Below are 19,834 nucleotides of genomic sequence, written 5' to 3' on the forward strand. Positions count from 1 at the left end.
ACGCCGTAGAGGTCAGATTGATAATCAGATAATGAATTAACAGATTAATAATCAAAAAAATCCATCAGAATCTCATCTGCGATCGTTCCTATAACTGGCCCGCAGGCCTGTTATTTTTTGTTATTTTTTTTTCTTTTTTTGATTCGAATGTTTTGTTTTTTATTAAAAAAAAATTGTATTCAAAAAATTTTATTGAAAAATAAAATTTAAAAAATAAAAAATTATTTTTTATTAAAATTTTTTTTAATTTGATTAAAAAAATCCTTTTTTTTCGTAAATAATTTTTTAATAAAAATTAAAAATAAAATTAAAAACAAAAATTATTTTTTATTAAAATTTTGTTTTAACTTTTATTAAAAAAATCATTTTTTTCGTAAATAATTTTTCAACAAAATTTTTTTTTAATTTTTATTAAAAAAAATATTAAATGTTTTTTTTAACTAAAATTAAAGAAACAAAAACTATTCTTTATTAAATTATTTTTTTAAATTTTTATTAAAAAAATCCTTTTTTCGTAAATAATTAAAAAAATAAATATATAAATTTTTTTTTTAATTTTTATGAAAAAAAAATATTACAAAAAAATTTTTTTTTGTAAAAAAAGTCGAGATCTGCACCAAAATTAAAGCACACCACACTACATAATGTTTTACTAAAATTTTTCTAATATAAAAATTACTAAATTAAAAATTGATCAACTTACATCTGTCATCTTCATCGAGGAATATGTAACTTATTAATATGGCGCCTAAAATACCAAGTAACTGAAAGTAAAGAAGTTGAAAAAAAATGTGAATAAATATTGTTTGATTTTAAAATAAAAACTAAATGCAGTCTTCAACTGTAGAGCTGCAGTTAAATGTAAACTAACTGTTATTAAGGCTCGGTGGAAATATGCTATTACAAGATAATATTTTTTCGCAATATAAGTCTGTAATATTTTCATATATTTTTTTGCTCCTACTGCAAAATCTTTTCCACACCGCAACAAATATATAATTTAACTTTTCAATATTTTTTTTAATCAGAGGAGGATCAATGTAGGCTGAGGATTTCTTTTTTTTTGTCTTTTGAAATATATATATTATAAGTACACCAACTTAAAACTGAGAGAGCATACAGCTCTCTATACTTAACCCAAGCCTACCTTCCGATGCGCGGACATAAAAAAATAAAAACGCAAATACCTACAGGTGGTTCCTTTCTTTACTAAACCTTCATTTAAGCAACATTTTTTTATTTCCAATGAAATTTAAAAGCCTCCATTTTTTCTTCTTATACGCCATTTTTAAGTTGACTTCTGGCTTTAACTATAAGTTTTGTAGATTACTTTTATTAAGACTTAGGTACTTACCGCTAAAGCACATTGCACTCCCGACTCCACTACTTCAACTATAGTATAATCTAATAAGCAGTCATCCACACGTTCCGGACGTATGGGGCGAAATGGATCGTCGGAGGTGATATTCACAGGATATGTCGGTTTGCAACCATAGCCGTTCACCTCGAACCAGGAAACGCTACCGGTGCCCAAATTGAGCAGATCGCTGTCCTGTGTATCGAATAATGTGAAAAGAAATGAATCAGAAAATGAGGTATTAGATGATATTATAATTAGAGTAGAACTACGGAAAAAATAGGCTGAAGATGAAAATAAGTTTTATGGAAAAAAAGATGTGTACTTGTGTATTGGTATGGCCCAAAAAAAACAAAATGACCAAAAAATTATACCCTACTTTTTATTTTTTATTTAATATTTATTCCGATTTTTCCATTTGATATTTATCAGGGCCGTCAACGCTTTGAAACTCGGCATTGATATTATTTAATCTTTTCTTTTAATTTGCTTTCACAAACGTTCAGAAAAAGTCATTTATTAAATTTATTTTAATTGAATGATTATTTAATAAAAAAATTACAAATTTTATTAGCGGCCCTGAAAAAATTATATCTTTATATAATATAAGGTAAAAAAGTGTTTAAATATAAAAAAAAAACAAAATTTTAAATAAAAAAAAAAAAAATGTAAATGCCAAATAATAAATAGCACTTTATTTCATCACCAAAAAACAGATTGTATTTCTGAGACCAAAAATAAAAAAGAATATAAAAAATCTTGTTTTTTAATTTTTAGATTTTTTTAATTTTGGGAAGTTTTCGAGGTCATTACAAAAAATAGTTAAAAATTTTACTTTTAATAAAGCACAGAGCATAAGACCAAAAAAAATGTTGTTGTTGTAATTTAAAAACCATGTAAACACGAGAACGGACGTAATTCGAGTAACGTGCAAATCGAGGGACTGTTGTATATATTTTTTAAAATATTAAAAGTAAAAATCAAAAGAAAGTCAAAACTGGCTAAAATATCGCTTTTCAGCTGATCACGGGTGGTTGCGAAGGCATAAAATTAGGCACTGGAATAATTTTTCTATTTATATATACATTTTTTAAAAACATATACGAATACGTTTAAAAAATTAAATTTGTAGAAATATTTTTAAAAATTAATTTAATCCAGAAACAAATTCATTGTAAGTCAAGTTGTAAGATCTAATATAAATTACTACTCAATGTGATAGCACAAATATGCAATATACAATTAAACATTCCAACTTACCCGATCCAATACGCCTACATTCAGATAAAAGCATATGAGAAATGCATTCCAGCCGATCCAAATGAAGCTCCATATTAAATACTGAAAGAAAAAAGAAAAGCAAATTAAACTCCCAATCGTTGATCATATCTACACCCACACACACATGCATAGGTGGTACAATATATAAATATAATATTTGTATTGATGGTAGCACCAGTAACTGTACATACATACACTCCCCAATCTGTTATACTTTAACACGAATTTTAGCTTAGACTGCTGTGCTACTTTTTGCCGCAACCTCATTTCAAGTGTGTCTGATTGCCCAAAAAACGGAGTATATAGCCAAAACAACAAAATGGAATAATAATAAAATCAAACAGCTTGTGCCACTTCTTATCGGCTAAGCACACCATAAACTGCACTGTAGTAAATCGTTACTTGCCATCGACACCATGGCGTATGCGCAATCCCTAAGGGCAGGGGAAAACTTATCAACACAAACATAAGCGATAAGCTTAATTGTTTTTTATTTATTTAATGTTTGGCAAAACTCATAACAATCGTTTCTTTGGCATCATGCATGATAGTCTAATTTATATTTATTTACATATACACTGAGGGGGAAAAATTGATAAGATAACCCAAAATAACAGAAATATTAGAATTGGGAAAAAGTGAAGGGTTAAAGGTGTGGATTAAAAAAAGGGAGTAGGCGCCCTGTGAAGTTAACATTTGTGGTAATTAGGGGCAGATGTTTTCATATTTATGAATCATGCACATATTTGTTTGTGTCAGCCTAGCAGATGTGCGCTGATATGATGCAGTATATGGACGACGGTACCATATCAGTCATCGAATTCCTGTTTGACTTGTAGCAAGAAACAAAATTTACATAAACGTAAAATTTGTGCCGAAAATGAAAAAAACATATAAATGTTTATAACTTTGCATGGCTATACATTTTTGCAAAATATGAGGGTTTTCCAATAACATCTGTTAGATGTTAAACAGAAGAGATGATTAACGATTTTATGGCCGGGATTGGATGGTATTGATCTGTACAACGTTTATTTTCAACAAGACGGCGCTACGTGCCACACAAGCAACGAAACCATTGATCTTTTACGGGAAAAGTTTCCGGACCGTGTTATCTCTCGAAGTGGTGATCACAATTGGCCACCGAGATCTTGTAATTGAACACCTTGTGACTTTTTTCTTTGGGGCCACGTGAAAGAGAAGGTCTACGCCAACAGCCCAGGGTCGATTCACGACCTCAAAGATGGAATTCGTGAGGCTATCGAGGACATAGGGCAGCCACTTTGCAATTTGGTTATGGTCGCGGTGGTCATTTACCTGATGTTATATTCCACTAGTAAAGCAAAAGCTACAAAAATATTTCAAAATACTCTAAAAAATCGTCCGAAAATGGTTTATAAGAGAGCTATGGAATACCAAATATTGCAATTGTGAATGTACAGTTAGTTAATTTATATCAATTCAATCAGTCAAGATTTGTACGAATTATGAGCTAAACTTAAAAAATGTAGGGCGATTCCATGTGAAGTGAGCCAAGTATTTGGGACACTGGAAATAGGTTTATTTATAGACCGGGGAATAGGAGGTAAAGAAAGAAATTTAAAAAAATTTTAATTTGAGATGCAGTTAAAGTTGAAAGGTTTAGTAAAGGATTTTTAAAGTGAAATACTTTCAGTTTTTTTTTATCATTAAAAAAAATTTAATTTTTTAGGATAAAATGTACTATGTGAAATTTTTTTTTGAAAAAAAAAAATTCATTACTTTGAATTTTTGTTTTTTTTTGTATTTTTTCTGTTCTTGTAATTTTTCTGTTTTTGTAATTTTTCTGTTCTTTTGTTTCCATTAATAGTTGAGACTATGCTCTGAGAGGTTTGTGTTCATCAAAAATAGCCAAAAAAGTTTTCTTGCCAAAAAATTTTAACATTTTTTTTTTTTTTCAAAGTTTCCCAAAATAACAAAAAAGTTTTTTACCCCAAAATTTTTAACAAAAACAATTTCTTTTCCAAAAAATGTTTTGTTTTAAAAAACACACTTTTCCTAACAAAATTAAAACAAAAACAAATTTATGTTTTAATAGGAACCGAAACTTCTTCGCTTAAAGAAATTCTATACCAAAATTTTGAACGTTTAGTAAATCTCAAAATCCTTAATTTTTTTTTTTAACTATTAAACATTTAAACATTTTTTTTTAATATTTTACGATAAAATATACTTTGCGAAAAATCTTTTTAGAAAAAAATGCATTATTTTGTTTATAATTGTTGGAAAAAAATTTTGTTTTTGCCATTTTTCTGTTCGTAGATTTTTGTTTTTGCCAAATTTTTCATTAATAGCTGAGACTCTCCTCTGAGAGAGTTGTGCTTTTCAAAAATAACCAAAAAGTTTTCTTCCCAAAAATTTTTAACAACAGAATATTTTTTTCAATGTTTACCAAAAATAACAAAAAAGTGTTAAAGTTTTCCCAAAAAAGTAATAAAAAAATATTTTTTTTTTTAAATATACTTCACCTAACGAAATATAAATGTTAAAAAGAACTGCAGTTATTTCGCTTAAATAAATTCTATATCAAAATAATACTTTCCGAAAAAAATTTTATTTCAAAATTTTTAAACAACAAAAAATTGTTTCCAATGTTTTCCAAAAATAACAAAAAAGTATTTACCTCCAAAATTAAAAAAAAAATGATTTTCTTTTCTAACACAAATTTGTTTGTAAAAACACATTTGCACCAAACCAAATTAAAAAAAAAAAAAAATTATATTTTAACAAGAATCGAAGAAAAATCCTATACCAAAAAAAAACATTTGACTTTTTTATTATAAAATATACTTTGTGAAAAACATTTTTAGAAAAAAATGTATTATTTTGTTTATGACTGTTGGGAAATTTTTTTTTTGTTGCCATTTTTCTGTTCGTAGATTTTTGTTTTTGCCAAATTTTTCACAAATAAAAATATACCAAAAAAGTTTTTATCCGAAAAATTTGTCCAAAATATTTTTTTCAATGTTTTCCAAAAAAATAACGGAAAAAGTTTTTATCCGAAAAGTTTTAACAAAAACAATTATTATTTTTTCCAAAAAATTAACTACAAATTAAAAGTTTCTCCAAAAAGTAATTAAAAGATTTTTTTGAAAAAACAATTAAAAAACATTTTTTGAGAAAAAAATTTATTTTTTCAAATTCGAAAATTTTTTTTAAACATTAATATTTTCCAAATCAATTATTTAAAAAAAAAAATATTACACATTTTAACCTTAAAAAATTAAGAATTCAATTTATGTATGTTAAAGAAAATCGCTTAAAAAAATTTTATATCAACAATAAATAAATCGCAAAAGTATTCAATATTTCTCAATCTTTACTTCCTATTTTACTCAAGTCTACAAATTATTCAATTTTCAAACAAATTTACGACATTGACCAAAATATTTAAAGCGCATGATGTGGAATCGCTCATAGTTTCGATAAAAACGCTTTAAAAGTTTTCGGTAAGGCAGCCATCGGATTTAGATGGGTAGATCCAAAATTAAAAATTTATTTAAACATGTTGGACATCCTTGTCAAGTATACAATTTTTAAGATATTAGGGTATATGTATTCTTCGTATTTTTACTTTATCGCAATCTCTGTGAAGCTGTTCACACGCGAAGGTTTTTCTTCCGAATCGATCCGAATGTGGCAATTTCAATCTTATGTTGCTAAACGAGCAGTGAAATAGTTAAGCAAAAACTATATTTTCCATATATTCATTACTCTCCATACAAAAAAAAACAAAAAAAATCAGTGACATTTTTCCCTCGGAATTATACAATTCATTATTTTCTTATACTTCCGCCAAAATATTTCGTGAGCTTGGCTGATTTGAAAGCACTTCCAAAATATTATTATTTTGATTCCGCCGATAAAATTTTTATGTATGTATGTGGACCCTTTAAGCTTTGATTCAACTATCATTTGACGTGAATTTTTGGAAAATATATTTTTAAAAACTAACTTCATTCATACAAAATCGATTTTTGTTCCATGTTCTTCTCTGTTTGTATACTGCAGCTGTAGAGTTCACAAGTGTCAAATTCGATTGGCGTACGATGTCATTTGCAAAAATTATAAATAGAAAAATTAAAATCGAAAGGGTGATTAATTTTGCGCCATCTTGCAAAAGGTCGCAATTCTCTAGACAGCATTACTAGCTGCGTTCGAGTGCATAAAGCAATTCAACATCGTTATTATCGAATACGAAAATATGCTTATATTGCGTGGCTATGCACAGCGAATTATCAGCCTCGACACCGCCGCCTATGCTGATAAAAACAGGCATACTAATCAAATGCCGTCCCCATAGATGTATGCCTGCATACGCCTTTCTGTTTATGTACATTTTCTCCTACATCATCTATCGAAAGCCTTGGCTAATCCAAGCCGCTCCAGCAAAGCTTATCGAAACTTTGAGTTCACGCTTTGAGTTCATAAAAACACTTTCATATTATTTACAAAGTGATTATTTGTTATCGGGGTGCTTTAGTAATTCAGTTTATACCAGAATGCAGTATGTGCGTATATGTGTATGTATTTATGTAGATAGCAGTAAACATGAACATCGATAAACACGTGCACACACGCTCACATTATCAGTATTCTTCCCTCGTGCATTTTGTTTGGTTCTTATGCTTTCAAGAGGATACAGCAGCAGCCGCTTGCAAATGCTTGTTTACCTACATACAGTACACCCTGTAGTCAAATGAACTACAGTCGAACTTCGATAACTCGAACTATGGCATGCCACAAAAAAAAATCGAGCTATCAAGATTTCGAGTTATCAAATATAATATACATATGTGCATACATACATAAAAATCCATAAACAAAATAAAACCTGATGGAAAAATAAAACAATCCATAAAACTCAAGAGTTAGCAAACAATTTTATTGATAAAACAGTACATGCTGAAAATTATGTATAGTTGCTATATAATATTGCATGTGTATATTTTAAAATTACCTATACATAATTAAGAACATTGTATGAATAGATGTATAGCTTTCATTCGTTTAAAGTAAAAAAGTCAGTTATTTGGGATTGACGAGAGGGTTTTTTATTATGATCTTCAAAAAAAGTTTGAATATTATTTAAACCATTGTACAGAGAATCGATTGTATGCTCATTGGTTTTTAAATATGACCGCACAATCTTGAACGAATTTGCAACTAGCTCGTTTGAAACTGGTTGCAGCATATCATCTTGCAAATCATCTTCTATATCACTTTCGCTATCATGCTCAAATTCGGATTTAGATCCCAATAGCTCCACAATATCTTCATCTGTGGAAAACTCTGAAGTAACAATATCGTCATCCATAAAATCATGAAAGGTGACACCTTCCGTACCTTTAATATTATGCCAAGCTTTATATTCATTCTGCAGTTGAATCTCTTCCTTACTCCTTTCTTTTATGCGTTCGCTTATGAAAACCAAAGGAATGTCATCTTCTTCCTCCCATTCAGAATATTGACCGAAGCCGGCTTTTCTAAAACAATTAGAGATGATTTCAGACTTAACATCGATATTCCATGCATTAGTTATTTCATCAACACAGTCCATTAATGTAATGTTAAGATTTTTGTTTACTTCAAAGCATTTTATAGTATTTTTTAAAATTCTGCGACGATAATGACATTTTAAATTTTGTATGACATCTTGATCGAGTGGTTGTAATTTTCATGTCATATTCAGGGGGAAAAATGCAAGTTTGATAAACTTTAATCTCTGCTGGATGTCTATAGGATGGGCTGGGCAGTTGTCAATAAAAAGTAGAATATTTCTTCCGGCTTTTTCAAATTGTTTGTCTAAGTTAAGAAGCCATTCTTCAAAAAAGGCTCCCGTCATCCACGCCTTTGAATTTGCTTTATAGTAGAGAGGTAACCATTTAACACCTCTAAAACAGCGGGGTTGATTACTTTCCATATTTGCGGCAATCATCAAAGTAACTCTCTGTTTACTGTGCTTTCCTCCATAGCATTTCTGGTTTTTAAAAGTCAAGGTGTTATCTGGAAGACATTTAAAGAATAAGCCCGTCTCGTCTGCATTGAATACGTCCCGTGCTTGATAACCTTCTAATAAATGAGGTAAAACATCACGTTGCCATTTCATGCAGTCTTCTTCGCTTACATCATTACTCTCACCATACGCCTTTTTATGACATGTACCAGATCTTAGAAAAAAAAAATAACTTTAGGCGCCAGCTTGCACATTTATTTTATGAATGTACATATCTTCGTTTCCAATTATCGAGCCAACCAGTGCTTGCCTTGAAATTCGGTTGTTCTAATTTTTGACTAAATTCCAATGCTTTTGCTTTAAGTAATCCTCCGGATATAGGCAAATTCCGTGTTCTTGCCGATTTAAACCATTCTAAAACTGCTTTGTGCACATTTACGTATTTTGGCTTTTTTAGGCTCTTTGAACTCCCACATGCACCACCACTTTCGATTGCAGTAATAACCGTTTGTTTATTTTTAAAATAGTTGACACTGTATTTGTCGGAATAGCATACTTTACAGCTACATCTTTTTTTCGCGCACCCATTTCTACTTCCTTTATTAGTTTAAATTTGTCATCAATAGATAAAGTTTTTAAACAACGTTTTGATGACATGTCAACAGAGTTTATTTTCGCGTAAGAACTACTAATAAAATACCTGTGGACTTAAACAGTGCAGCGATCCAACTGCTGACATCTGTTTGCTATAAAATAAGCAACACGTGATAAGGGGTTTCCCCCGGAAATTCGACTTATCAAATCTGCCGCCAAATATTCTGTTCGAGTTATCAAGATATTCGAGTAATAGAAGTTCGAGTTATCAAGTAAAAATTACACACAATTCTCACTCTAAACGCCATTGCCAAGCAATTTGATTCGAGATATCAAATATTCGAGACATCGAAGTTCGACTTATTGAGGTTCGACTGTATTTACTTATATAAAAAACTCACAACTAGAAAGGGTCGAAAGCCCAACTAGGTTAGTTTAGGTTAATTTAAATGGATGCCCTTGCTTAGGGCCCACTTGGACAAATATTCAAGAAATTCGTCCGTTGTGATACCATACAGGGGAAAGGAGAAGGGAGGGACCTTGGGATTAAAGAATAAGGGCCATGCACGATGCTGATGGTGGTTAATTTACGTTCGTTATTAGCCGCATAAAGCTACTGATGAACTTCACCAGATGTATGATATTTAAACCCGCTATATCCGCATGTGTAGCGAAAAAGTGAGAGCCCAGATGTCTAAATCTTTGCCAAACGAGAGCAGGGCAGCTGTGAAGAAGGTGCTGAGATGATTTCACGTCGTCCTCCAAGCAGCTTCTGCAGAATGGATTTGAGGCAATTGCAGGTCTCACCGCATGGACACCTAACGCACAATGTCCGGTAAGGCCTTAGAAGTTCCCTTTAGCGCCCCCGATCTACATATGACCAGAAGGATCTCGAGACTTTGCACGTTTACGCACTAGCCCAGTGCTCGCTGAGTTGATGCGGGGCCCATGTTTTCAGGAACAGATCACAGGTTCTCAAGGGAACCCCAATCCTCTCATTCTGCGACGAAACCGTCTCCAAAGTTCCCTGTCTAGCCAGTTCATCAGACCAGCAGTTTCCCTCTATGTCGCTGTGACCGGGAACCCAAATGATCCTAATAACGAAGTATTAGGATGCAATCGAGCGAGAAGCCAGACATTCCTCGACCAATCTCGAACGCACAAACAATGATCCCAAGGCCCTAGTTGCCGCTTGGCTGTCGGAGTAAATACTGGACATTAGATATGATTTCAACAGTTGAAGTTGGGGTGACGTAATAGAAGCCAATAAAAAATAAAAACAATATGCGAAATCCCGCAGATTATGGGCAGATATCTTAGCAACCGCATGTTCATATACAAAACCCGCGAAGAATTCAAGACTTAAAAAATAACAGCAGGTGCGGCCCAGCGATCAATAGTCGGCCCTGAACTTTAGATTATAAGCTACGATGAAATCCTTCGAATAGAGATGTCTGAGGACGTGCATCTGGTTGGATATGCCGACCACATTGCAGCTGTAACAATCACTCGAAACACTGACGAAACCAAAAAGAAGTTAAATCAGATGATGATCCTAGTACAGACATGGCTAGAGGACCATGGATTAAAGCTGACCACAGAGAAAACAGAGCTAATTCTTCTAACCAACTGACGTGTCCCATTTGAAGTAGATGTTCAAGTACTCGGTGCCACTTTATAGACCAAGAAGAGTGGTCCAATACCTAGGAGTGCCACTAGACTGAAGATTAACTTACTGCGGGCCCATAAGCGGCATGTTAAGTAAACTCATGGCAAATATTGCAGGTCCATTACAAGCGAAGACTTTTCATCGGTATGACCAACTCGATTCTTTAATACGGATGTGAAATGTTGGTAGATTCGCTAAGAGTGAAATTCCGGCGAAAAACATTACAATCTGTGCAACGCACCTGCGCTCGCAGAGTGGCTGCGTCATACAGACCAGCATCAGAAGCAGCGGTTTTAGTTATCAGCGGAACCATGAGCGCAAACGGAGATGGACGGCACAAGAGCGCAAACGGAGATGAAAAGCAAAAATTTCAGGAATTCAGGACCATGCTTCTCCGATTTAAAAATTCAATCGCTCACACCTTACTACACAAAATATAAGTCTGAACAGTACGGCAGATAGACAGCGAGACTAGTATCCGATTTAAAAAGTGGGAAAAAAGAAAGCACACTAATGATGACTATCACACAGTTCTTGTTCGGACATGGGACCTCTCGTAAGCATTTATGGAGGTGCTGAGTACGCTGATGCGGAGTACACCTTCTTCAAATTCAAGAGATGGAGCACAGAGAAAAGAGATGGTGATTAAGTGAATGAGTCCTTCTTAGGAAGCCGTCTTGTACCTCTACCACAAAGCAATGCGGAAACAGGGTTGAGAGAAAAATTCAATAGAAGAGGAGGGATGCTTTTAGTGAAATCACCGATTCTATTTGTAAACCAGTATTTTTTCCGACTAGTCTGGTACTTCACTGCGGGGCATGCATAAGTAGATGTATTGCACTCGTTTCACATGTAAATATGTATTTTATCAGCAAGGCATATGAACGTATGTTTGTAAGCAAATGTGTTAGTGTTTGCTTTGCTTGGAGCGCTGTACATACATGCATTCACACGTGTATGTCTGCATTTGCACACAGTTCGAGACCCATAAACACTTCGCTATCATTTGTTTTTATTGCCAGTTATTTTGTTATCGCCATTCGTTATATTTGCCTATTACATATCTACTTTTATGCATGGCTTTGATATTTCTGTTTGATAAGACAGGACAAATAATCTTATAAGTCAAAAAAAATATGTGTCAGTGGAATCGAATAATAGAGAAAATGTGAAATACCTCAGGTAATTCAAAACTGTACAAATTTACCATTAAAAATATTTATTAAAAAGGTGTAAGAAAAGATCTAGATTTACTACAAGAAACCCATTCAAAGCAATGCGCCATCTCATCGCACTCTTCGATAGCATTCACAATGGGCAAATATGGATTCGAGTAAGAGTGTGAACTCTTCTGCTACGGCAGGCACCTTGACGCGGTGCAGCGACTTAATCAAATCTCAAAGCGGATCCAGACACTGGGAGGAATTGTCGTACAGACGATAACTCACCCTGACATCTGGTACCTCTTGAGAACGATGACCAAGAGCTGCCACCAACTAATGCAGTGTGTTATACGTCACCGTGCCGATTGGATGATTTGCAGCCAAGATGTAAAAGCGGCTGCATTATAACGGCGCCTCCTCAAGACCGGGTCGAATTGAGAAGTAACTGTCGCCTTACCGCGGCGCAGCGGGCCCATTGAGATCCCCCACAAAATTTGAAGATTGCCGAGCTTGCCTTGTCGAACAGGCGATCGTACGAGCAAGATGAACAACAAAAAAAAAATGATAGCAACAACAAAAAGGATAGTAAAAAGCCTGGCGAACATCTCCTCGCGGGGCTCTCAGAAGCGGAAGTGTCACGCTTTGAGGAACACAACCGTGAGGATGATGAACCATCCACCAAGATAAGACCCATAGATGATACACGGCTGTCTGTTAGTTGGCTAAATGTCAGTCCAGAGTATTGTTTACAAGCGCACGGAACCATTTTGCCGAGAGTGAATGCGAAAAAAGAAAATCAGTAATAGATTTCAAACTTAAAAATGTGATTGCATTATATTTGGCTGGAAAATCACAACCAGCGATTGTTCGTGAGCGAATAAAGTTTTTGTGTATCGCACCATTACTCGTTACAATGATACTGGTAGTATCGTGAAATGTCATGGAGGTGGTCATCAAAAGACTGCAACGTCACGTGAAATGGTTCACAAAACGAAGAAGCGTCAGTCAGACTTGAGGGATCGAAGGAGCTGCTTCGCTTGGCCGAAAGCGGTCAATTACCGAACCTTGTGTTTTCTGATAAGACATTTTTTCAGAATAAGCAGTTCGTTAACTCCCAAGACGATAGGGTTTATTTGATCGACATTTAGTACGAAAATTTGAGTCATCGATTGGCCACCCGGAGGCAGCACCCGCCACAGGTAATGGTTTGGGCCGCTGGAACCGCAGATGGGCGCTCTCCAATCGTTTTCATCGAGCCTGGCGTTACGGCAAATGCGAAATATTATCGGGAAAGTTTTCTGGAGGTGGCAGGCTATGGACGTTGCAACAGGTCTCGGCACCGTCTCACAAAGCTTGAGTGAACCAAGAATGGCTACAAAACAACGTTCCGATCTTCATAACGCCCGCACAATGGCTCTCAAATTCACCGGACGAGAATCCGATTTTGGAGAGCAGGATTCGAACTAAAAGATTCACTAGTCTCGAGGCGCTGAAAAAAGCCATTGTCCGCGATGAGGCCAAAATACCTGCTGGCCACATTCGGGCAGATTGCGATTCGCTTCTGGACCGTCTCAAGGCCATAATCAAGGCAAAAGGTGATTATACCGAGAAAAAGTAAATTGACTCTTAATTTTGTATTATTTTCACACATTTTTTACTTTGAATTGAATAAAAGTAATTTTATGGCCTTTTTAATTGTTTACACTTCGAGTGCTGGACCTTGTAACAACAGCGTAAACGACTTGGAAAGTAGCAAAGTACTCGCATCACATTTTGATCAGCAGCCAACGATCGAAGCGTGAGAAAGTTATTTAATGTAACCGATTTGGTTTTCAAAACTCATTCGCAAAGCTTCAAAATGAAATATGAAGTTTCTAGCTCTGGTAGAGCCGTAGTTACAAATTTTTAAAAATTACTTTACAATTTTCCAAAAAAACAAAACACAGGCCTAAATTTCAGCGGCTACGCTGGCTGGGACATGTCATCCGAATGGATACAAAAGCACCAATTCTGTGGCTCGGAAAGTATTCGATGCGGTACCAGCTGATGGTAGCAGAGGAAAAGGGAGGCCTGTTCTGCTTTGGAAAGATTAGGCGGAGAAGGACTTGGCCTCACTTGGTGTGTCCAACTGGTGCCGGTTAGCCCGAGAAAGAAACGACTGGTGCGCTTTATTAAACTCGGCCAAAGTCACGTATGCAAATATCGTGCTAATTAAGAAGAAGAAGACATTTCATATAACACGACAAGATATTTGAAAATAATACGAAATATTCTACGCTATAGAACTTGAAAAAAAGTCAGTCAAATCAAGAATTTGTCGATCAGAAATGTATTCCCATTACAAAAGTATGCCTTTTATATCTACTGCGTAACACTCATAAATTCGTTGCTCATGGTACTACTCGTACCGAAACGATTAGTGTAATAATACAAAAATTTTATTTCTAGCAATTCACTTTCATATTTCAGAGCTCAATTAGCTTATTTTAGATTTCTTATTAGATTTCTCATTTCTTCGATTTTTCACGCTAATCGCATGCCATAAATGCAGTCCATATTTAGTAAAAAACTCAGTTATAATAACATCTGCATAAATTCCTAATAAATATTATTAGACTGTGTACCTATGCGTTCTTTCCTCCTAATATAAAAAAATCATTATTTCCATTTTTTTGCTGTAATTGGTATTTCCTGCAAGTAAATATTATCGATTAAGGCAAACCAAAATATTGGAAAAAAAACAAAGCACGCGTTGGAGTTCAAAATAAAATAATAGAAGTAAAAATATGGCGTGAAGTGATTGCATAGGGTGGAGGCGGAGAGTGCGTGAGCAATGCGTATAGGCGAGTTTGCGGCAGGAAAGTACGCGCAATGCGGCAAATTACGATATTTCATATTCAACTTTGAGCTAAATAATAAATCGATTTCTTACCCCAGCTACGTGAGAATATTTTGGGTGTAGGAATGAACGAAAGCCACAATTGCACCCCTGACGAAATGCGTGATGACTTTAACTGCTCCACATGTACCTGGATATGTCAAATGTACAGGGTGGTTAATTTTTTTTTTTTTTTAATTTTTAAAAATTTAGTTAAACGAACAGCCTTAAATTATTTGGATATTTCCAGACTTTGTTTGAAAGAAAACGACGATCGAGAATAGTTCGCACAAATCGATTGTTTTTTTGGAATATACGATACCAGGTGCAGGTTAAAGTTCGTTCACATATCGATGGTTTTCGAGAAAAACGACACAACTCAAAATTAACTCAAATTCGGAGTTTTGCCGTTAAAAGCAAAAATCAACTACATAGTTTATGGCAGATCAGCTACAAAATTGACAATCAGCTGCCAAGACTGTTTTGAAAGATTTTCTTCATAGAAAAATTCACTTGCTGGAATATTTTAGCATTTTTGGTTTGTGTAATTATTATTTGCGATATAAAGAAAATGCAAGACGAAGGAATATTCAATTTAACTGGACTAATTACGGATAGTAATAGACAGTACGCTGCCTGCTGGGGAGGGACTTTCTCCGTGAGTGTCCTGCCTTTGCTAGAGCAAGGCTACGAATTTTGCGTTCCGATGTCGTGATAATGAGTAATATTCATTCTCTAAAACTGGAGGATATTTACAGATTTGCCAAATAATCTAGAAAATTCTCACAGCACTAAATACCTTTATCTCTATTTCTTTTTTTTCCTATCTCTTTCTCTGATACTTTTCTCCTTCCCTCCTTGACTATCTACCCTCTTTCCAGAGCTCTAAGTACAATGGACTTTTTAGCCTGAGTGTTTCAGGAGCCACCAAATCTCTTAGTGCTCCTTGGCTCGACCTATTAAAATTTCAATTTCAAGCTGCCTCGGTAGTCTAGCATAAGTGCACTAGCCTGCCATCCCAGAGGTTGTGGTTTCGAATCCCACGTAAAGCACAATCCTCGCACTTTTCCAAACTTTCCCAGGTAAAGGTAAAGGTAAAAAAAAAAGAATTCATTCAACCCCAAAAAACCTTATCCAATCCTATTTCAATCCCTACTGCCGCACAAAAAGTCAGCACATTACTTGCACTGTAGCTGCTAAGATAAGCAAAACAAAAAACACAAAGAAGAAAGATACAGTTACACATTGCATAAGTGGCGCCACCAAAATTTAGCAAAGTCCTCAACCATCTGTGTGATCCTTCTGCCAGAAAAATATGACACACAGATGGCGCTCCTAGCAATAAGAAGGCATTGTTCCTAAGCAACGACAGGTGGGCATTCCCACTACTTAGCACTGATAGCAGCAGGCTAATCTCCTACCCTGCCAGAAAGCAAAATTTATTAACGAAACCAACGCAAGACTGAGTCTTGTCGAGGCCCTATGCTCCCGAGTGGAGTGAACAACGAAAAAAAAAATAGACTGTTGGAGGAAATCCGTAAACGACGTCTACTGAAGTGGGAAAAAACTCGAAAAGTCGATGCATTCGCATGAGAAATTCGATATTATATTTTATAATAAGCCAAAAGAGGCCAAAGCGACTAAGGTCATACCCCTTTTCTCTTGACACTTGCGAAGCAAATGAAAGTATAGGTGAATTTAGTAGTCTCGTATTGTGAGATGAGAATCGCCACAAAATGGCGAACGAGTGTCGAAAATGAAGTTTCATTCGCTTTGCCATTTGGCTACTGCTTATGCTTTTCGCATTAAAAAAAATAGAAAGGATGTAAGAATATTTTACTTTTATGTATATAATCTACTTAATAATTCCAAAAGCTATAGAAAAATAAATTGCAAAGATGGCTAAATACTAAAAAATGTACGAACTAAAAAAAAAAACTGGAAATAAAAGAAGAAAGGAACAAGGAAAAAAAAATGTGAGCCGTCATGGGACGCTTGGCAGATGTGAAACATCGTGTGTGTACAAGTAATATGCATAAAAGATAATATTATTACAGGAATCAAATATAGCCTAATGAAAAAATGAAGTATTACGAATTTCTTACAGAAAATGGTAACTTTATTTAATAAACATTTATTTACATGTGATATCAAAATTCGATATTAATATCAAGCCACAATTTAAATATTTTCATCTGTGACTTCAGTAATAGTTATATTCGATGTTTTCTCTGCCGGTATTACTGTGACGATTGGTCGATGATAACTAAAGTACGTTACAAAAGTATTGGATGAAATATTATCAAGATATCTCACAAATACAGCATCTATTGTTGTTCCATATTTGGTAGTAGATTCTCTTGGATTGTTGTTGATTTGCAATTGAAATTCTTTTTGAAGTGTGCTTTGAGTGCTGAAATTTTTTGAATTTTCAGGTGGCGCAAAATTACTCATCCAGTTTTGTATTTGAAAATTATTAAATAAAATTAAAAAAAAAATTAAATAAAAAAATGACTTTGAGTGATGAATTTTTTTGAATTTTCAGGTGGCGCAAAATTAATCATCCAGTTTTGTATTTGAAAATTATTAAATAAAATTAAATAAAAGGATAATCAAAATGTGTCTTTAAAATATGCCTTCCTCCATAGGCTTAAACTTTTTATTCAATTTCAACTTTTGCTCATTACGAGCTGGCATACCTCGAATTTGCTATTAAATAAGTTTGCACTTTTCATTTCGAATTAATAAAGCAATAAATCTGGCATTCCAAAATAGTTCCACTTGGTTTTAATAATTGCGTAATGAAACTTCTTTCTGCTGTTGCTCTGCTTTCTGTGACCTTTTGATATTTTTCAACTCAAACACTGAGCATTTTCGGGAAGTTATGCCTCATTATTACCTCTTAAAGAAAAATGCTGCCGAAATGTGTCGTATATGATCAATATTTATGGTAATCACAATACAACTTGTAAAGAGTGGTTTCGACGCTTCCAAAGAGGCAATTTCGATGTGAGGGGCACCAAAAAAGTCGAAGACACTCAACTACAAAAATTCTTGGATGAAAACGCATGTCGAACCCTTGACGATAGTTGGATGTTGACAGATCAACCGTCGATTAACGTTTGCACGCGAAGGGAATGGTCCAGAAAGTAGGTAACTGGGTGCCACATCAATTGGAGGAGGCACCCGAGGAGATATCGAGCGACGTTTGGTGACGTGTGAGATGCTTCGAGCGGCAGAAAAGAAAACGGTTTCCTGCATCATATCGTCACTGGCGATGAAAAATTGATCTATTATGATAACCTTAAGCGTCCAAAACTGTTGGAGCCTGCCCGGTGAACCAGGACCATCGTCAGCGAAATAGAACATTCATGCTTGAAAGGTTATGTTGTGCATCTGGTGGGATCTGAAGGCTGTCATCTGTTATGAACTCCTTAAACTATCTGAAACCATCACTGGCGAGCGTTACCGATTGCAGCTAATGCGTTTGAATTGAGCTCTCAAAGAAAAGCGGCCGGAATGGGATGGTAGACATGACAAACTGATTTTGCTGCATGACAACGCCAGACCACACGTTGCTAAATCGGTTCAGAAAGATTTAGAGGCACTGAATTGGGAAATCTTGCCCCATCCACTGCATGCCCCAGGCATTGCATCTTCGGATTACCATCTGTTCCAATCTATGCAGTCAGTTCTTATTGGAGAGCGCTTCACTTCTTAATTCGTATGCTGCCTAAAAGATGGAGTAAATTTGTAGCTTCCAATGGCACAAACCTCACTTAATATCTTGTATTATTTAATTGTTTAAATAATTCGTAACTTTGGCTAAGAAAGGACGGAAACTTATTCCCATACCCAATATATAAATAATACAGTGACTTTGTTTACTTAAAACTTTAATAAAAAAATTTAGTTTGCATTTTTTCTACTCACGGTTATTATATATTTTATTCTAAAATGATATGCTCCATAAAATCCCAATATGATAAATATTATGTGAAAGAAGTTGACCAATATGGGCGCCCACATGTATCCGAGAAAATCGAATACTTGGCGTTCGATGATTGTTATCTGTAAAAAGAAGAGAACAAAAAAGGCATCATTAGTAATTATAAAAAATATGTACGAAAAATATTTTTCTTTTACAGATTTGTATGTATGTATGTATGTGTAGATGTATGCCTGTCACTTGTACGAGTATATCAATAATTTCAATTAAAATTTCATCGAATTCAAGAGTAAGTTTATAAAGAGCACTGCAATATAAGGAGAGTTGCGTGTTATATAATGCTACAAAAGCACACATGAAAGCAAGCGAACGACTGCTATGGCCATCACTGACCCAGTACCCTCAATTGCAACACTGCGCCACTTTACGCATCACAAACTCATTAAAATTACGCTAAATACAATTACAAGCGCACACATACATACACACACGAGTATATTGTCATATATGTATGTACATATTCGTACATCCTCTGTGTACTACTACATACGCCCGTATTAAATTCATGCGGCTGTGCATTTGTATGTTTGTATTGTTATGCGTCTTCAATTACTTGTCTTGGCTGGCTGTTTTGATTGGTTTGTTAATTATTATGTTTTATTTAATTGAATTTAATTAGGAAAAACTATAGAGCAAATGCCAATGATGCAGCGTAGAGGAAGCAATTAGAACCAGTTGTGGGGGTTGAGAAGACGTAGTGAAGAAGAAAAATTTAATATAAAATACTAAGTAATTTCCAGCAAGAAATCAAATGAAGTGCATAAGGTATATAAAAAAATGTATAAAAAAACTAAATAAATGATGCTCAGAAATTAAAGAATAATTTGGAATGATTTAGAGATAAAAAGATGCTTGTGAGCTCCTGCAAAGAGCTCTGTATGCACTTGG

At 34.3% G+C, this 19,834-nt stretch overlaps 1 protein-coding gene across 2 annotated transcripts in view; it reads right to left on the reverse strand.

Annotated features, from left to right (window-relative positions):
• Positions 1 to 19,003, reverse strand: part of LOC129246305 (sodium/potassium-transporting ATPase subunit beta-1-interacting protein) — a 59,350-nt gene extending 40,347 nt beyond the window's left edge. For both annotated transcript variants that reach the window (XM_054885007.1, XM_054885006.1), the window contains exons 1-4: positions 18,871 to 19,003; positions 2,618 to 2,698; positions 1,355 to 1,552; positions 704 to 764 (exon numbers count right to left, since the gene is read on the reverse strand). In XM_054885007.1, coding sequence (XP_054740982.1) covers positions 704 to 764; positions 1,355 to 1,552; positions 2,618 to 2,698; positions 18,871 to 18,966 — 436 coding nt within the window. In that variant the 5' untranslated portion in view covers positions 18,967 to 19,003. The remainder of the gene's footprint in view (positions 1 to 703; positions 765 to 1,354; positions 1,553 to 2,617; positions 2,699 to 18,870) is intronic.
• Positions 19,004 to 19,834: the final 831 nt, after the last annotated feature.

The sequence above is a fragment of the Anastrepha obliqua genome, chromosome 4 (assembly GCF_027943255.1).
Source record: "Anastrepha obliqua isolate idAnaObli1 chromosome 4, idAnaObli1_1.0, whole genome shotgun sequence".
In the NCBI taxonomy this organism is placed as follows: domain Eukaryota; kingdom Metazoa; phylum Arthropoda; class Insecta; order Diptera; family Tephritidae; genus Anastrepha; species Anastrepha obliqua.